General features: G+C 37.1%; 1 protein-coding gene across 1 annotated transcript; it reads right to left on the minus strand.

Moving 5' to 3' along the window:
- Positions 1-586: 586 nt before the first annotated feature.
- LOC132943039 (skin secretory protein xP2-like) lies at positions 587-4,106 on the minus strand. The gene is made up of 2 exons (XM_061011818.1): positions 3,953-4,106; positions 587-2,681 (listed from the first exon to the last, which is right to left on the minus strand). Exons 1-2 carry the CDS (start codon positions 3,968-3,970, stop codon positions 777-779), a joined length of 1,923 nt encoding a protein of 640 aa, XP_060867801.1. The 5' UTR covers positions 3,971-4,106; the 3' UTR covers positions 587-776.
- Positions 4,107-4,741: the final 635 nt, after the last annotated feature.

The raw sequence follows: 4,741 nt of genomic DNA on the forward strand, positions 1-4,741 counted from the left end.
GCACATTTTTCCATTATTCAGCGGACATAATTGACTGGGGGAGATAGCGTCATGGGTTTATGCGGTCGGATAGCTCAGTGGTAGATCAATCGCCTGGCAAGCGAGAGACTCGGGTTCGATTCCCGGACCGGGGGTTAGATTTTTGACGTTATTTCCCCTGGAGAAGTTAACAATATAAATAATAATAATTCCATATTAGTTAAACTCAAGTGTTTGACAATCATTTTATTGACAACATGTCATGTATAATAATATTGTACATAGTACATATTTTACATCAGTTTTAATTGTATTAAAACAACATTTCTTATATAAATATAAATACCTTATATCTAGGTATTACGATACTTTTTTTTTCTAACACAGTAATAAGAAATGACAATCTATGTAGTTATGTAGTATGTATGCCTACGTACCTAATACTTAATATTGAAGAGCAATGAAAATATTTTTTTAACTTTTCTGTAGACTACTTTTTCATTAGGCACATACTATTTACTAATTTATATTGATTTCAAACTATATACTGTTTGATCGTGATCAATGATCATGGTGTTGAATAATATGAAATAAATAATACATTCAATTGATTAATTGCACATATTGTTTTTTATTTATAATTTTAATAATACTAATTACAGATTAAAAATTGAAATCGTTAATCTGCAAAACAAAATATTTTCTTAAAAAAATATATATAGAACGTTTTGCCATTATTCTGTGAACATTAAAAATAATAAAAACTCCACATCAGATAAACTTAAAATTTTAACGATTTATTTCTTGACAACGTCAAAGTTGTTTGCTTTCAATTCCTGTGACTTCAAAGATGCACTTCCAATGGCGACTTCCTCATCACCTTCAGATCCAATGTTTGTGGACTGGAATAGAGATGATGCATCAGATGATGCTGAACCAGCGGAGAAAGTGTTTAATGGAGCTGGTGTCGAAGATCCGTAGAAAGATTGTTGGCCGAAGTTGAATGGAGCTGCAGATGAACCAACAAAACCTTCTTGGGCGACGTTTGAGCCGTAAAATCCAGCTGGGCTGACAGTTGAACTGTATGTGCTTATTGGGCTAGCTGTAGAGCTGTAGAATGCACCAGCAGACGCTGGAGTAGAGCTGTAGAATGCACTGCCAGATGATGGAGCAGAGCTGTACAATGCACTTCCAGAACCTTGAGCTAAACCAGAGGAGAATTCACTACCAGATGATGGAGCAGAGCTGTACAATGCACTTCCAGAACCTTGAGCCAAACCAGATGAGAATGCTTTGTAACCAGATTGGCCATAAAGAGCACTGGATTCATATCCTAAAGCGACCGGAGATTGTTGATAATAGTGGACAGTGGCGAAACGTTGAGCCGGGGCTGCAACTGGGACTGGGACCTTAACTTCAACTGGAACTTGAACTGGGTATGGCACTCTCTTTTCTACGGCATATGGCACTGGTCTGTCCACAGATACTGGTACTTTAACTTCTACCGGAACTGCAACTTTAACTGGAACGTCGTACCTGACTGGATAGGGCACCCTCTTCTCAACGGCATATGGGACTAATTTTTCTACTGGGTATGGCACTCTCTTTTCTACGGCATATGGCACTGGTTTTTCGACGGGGTATGGGTATGGTACTGGCTTTTCTACGGGGTATGGCCTGTCAACATTTACTCGCACTGGGTATGGGACTGGCTTTTCAACTGCGTATGGGACGGGTTTCTCAACTGGAACTGGAACTGCGTATGGCCTGTCGACTGGGACTTTCACTTCATAAGGTACTGGCTTTTCAACTGGGTATGGAACTCTCTTCTCAACTTCGACTGGATATGGTTGAGGAACATGAATTGGACGGTCTACATTAACTTGCACAGCGTATGGAACGTGTTTTTCAACAGTTACTTGGTATGGATGTGGTACACGAACTACGACGGGGTATGGAACTCTCTTTTCAACTTGGACGTAGTATGGAACTGGAACTTCTTTAGCGATGGTAACTTCATGATGAGGTGCAGGGGCGTTAGCTACGGCTGGAACTTCAATCGCATCATGGCTTATTGAGTCAGACTTGATGATTGCTCCTTGAGAGTAAGACGGGGCAAAAGCTCCAGAATAGTATGAACCGTATGACGTAGCGAAAGCTGGTGATCTGTTCAGAAGGACGGGTTCTGGGGTGGATGACACAACTGGTGAAGCTCCGCCTACTAAAACTGCGGGGGTGGAAGAATACCCAAAGCTCGCATCGGATAGTGCGGCACTAGAGACAGCAGCGCCAGACACGAAAGGTGCTGGGGTGGATGATCCGATTAAAGCTGCTGGGGTAGATGAACCGAAAGAGCCATCGTAGAATGGAGCAGGTGTGGACGATCCAATGAACGAAGCAGCGTCGATGGATTGAGCTGCGGCGTTGTTGGAGTAGGCATTCGACGCAAAAGAGTTGCCGAAAGAATTGCCAAACGAGTTGCCGAACGCGAATGGAGCTGGTGTAGAGCTGTAAGAAATGGATTTGAATGGTGCAGCAGTCGTCGAGAACGAGCTACCAAACGCAAACGGGGCTGGGGTTGATGGGCCAAAAGTCTTGGCTCCAAATGAGAATGGGTTGAATATGGTGTCTCTTTTTTTCTCGTTCTTGACATCGGCAAATGCGGCGGACACAACTAGGAGTCCTAGAACAGCTATTTGAATCTGAAAAAAGCAATGATTGTTACAATTATACACTAATAGCTATTAATTATTTTCGTACTATAACATATAATAATGAAATTATATCGAAATCAGAAAAAAATATTGAAATAAAATATAATTTTTTTTTTTTTTTTATTGATCTTGAGCCCGGCAGCTGAGGCCATTAGCTATTTTTGGTTTTTACTGTAGGTTATTAAGTCGGTAGGGGGAGGAACACGTATGTGTTTTAGTTTGGCAGAATTTTTAATTGGGCACCTTTGATAGGTATCTGCCATGCCCGGGTGGGGGATGGCGGCACTTGTTCTCCGGACACCGTGATTTGCCCGAAGAAAAATGCCACCCGCGGCCAAGGTATCGAACTCGGGCCGGCTGCGTCGCAGCCGACGCCTTAGTCCGCTCGGCCACTCCGTCCCCCAAAATATAATTTTGTGTACAACTACGATTACTGAATATATTGGTATAATAAAATAAATAGGTAGGTACTAAATTGTTTTAGTAATTTATTTTGTTCTTTTGGCTTTACAAGTATATAATACTTGTTCCTACTGTAACTGTACCTGCATATAGTTATTTATATTAGTCTATGCAAGTGTAATTTTAAATATCTGGAATAAAGTTTGTATTTTTCAATTATCAGTTTACAATTTGACTAGTTTATTATTTGCATATATCTTTAAACTATAATCGTATCATAAATATTAATCATATCTGCAATTGAAACATAATAATATTATCAAAATATTCAACTAAATAATATAATAAGTTAAAATTTTCAAAAATATTATATTATATTTTTAGTATGTGTACTTAATTATCTATATAAGTGCATTAAGATGAATATTTTGTTGCTAACTCCTACATTTTTATGTTTATGCTTACAGATATTAATAATAATTATGAAGGAAGAATAGTGAAAAGGTTTTTAAACACGTTAGTTTGTCTCAACAAATATATAACATCTACACTTTACAGCGATTATTATCCATTGAAACATGAAGTGGAATATAGCTGATTTTATATCAATATGATGTTTAAACGTAAATATTTTTCAAATAAGTATATAAAACAAGGAATACTTGGATTCAAAGTTATGCTGAGTATACCTAGCCACCTAGGTACTATTATATTATGGTATTGGATCGTTACTAACGTTCATAATTTTATGTTATTTTATATTTTAATATAGTAAGAAATAGGTATACAAGTCGTTTAACTATAAAACTATAAAAGTATGATAATTATAAAACAAAAATAGTCTCGTTCGTTCTCACCATAGCACTGGAAGCCATAATGCTTGTCGCTTCTGCCTTGTTGTCTGTTGGTACTGTTCAGCCCTGTAGCTACCGATTGACTGGATACTTTACTGGACGTCGGCGTTTACTATATATAGGTACACGCGCGGGCACTATAATGTATTGGATGGTCTCCAGCAAAAAAAATTTATCAAAAAACCAGTAATCCTGGATGGGAGAATTTTTTTATGGATATCTATCACGAAAAAACCCCTCCTACCGCGATAAATATTCGATATCCGTTCCAAGGTTTTTTTATTACAATTTTTTATCGATTTTTTTTATCATAATAAATGTATTTGGTTTTAAATTGTATATTCGTATTATACGTGGTTTTTTTTTTCGTCTGTATTTGTTTTTTGTTTGGTCTTCTTATGTCCAAAACCGGTTGCCCGTATGCTCATCCAAGGGTTGCATAACCGTAATATTATTATATTATGATATGGATTCTGCAAAATCGACGACCTTCAGCCATTAAAATGTATCCCATCCCACATCGATTGACTCGCAGACTTTTTGCTCCTTCATCATTGTCACTGCAGTGTCGTAGAATAGGAGGTAGGTACTCAGATACATATAGGTACACGGTAAATGGTAATTATGATAATATTGAATGCAAAACGAGCCAATTTGTGTTCATTTTTTCAACTACTTTTTATAAAATATTCCTTAAAAATTATGTACATAACAAATTTAAATAATGTAGATTTTGATTTTTCGTAACAAAGATTATTATTTATGATTGTATATAATTATTATATATTTTAT

The sequence above is a fragment of the Metopolophium dirhodum genome, chromosome 4 (assembly GCF_019925205.1).
Source record: "Metopolophium dirhodum isolate CAU chromosome 4, ASM1992520v1, whole genome shotgun sequence".
NCBI lineage: Eukaryota > Metazoa > Arthropoda > Insecta > Hemiptera > Aphididae > Metopolophium > Metopolophium dirhodum.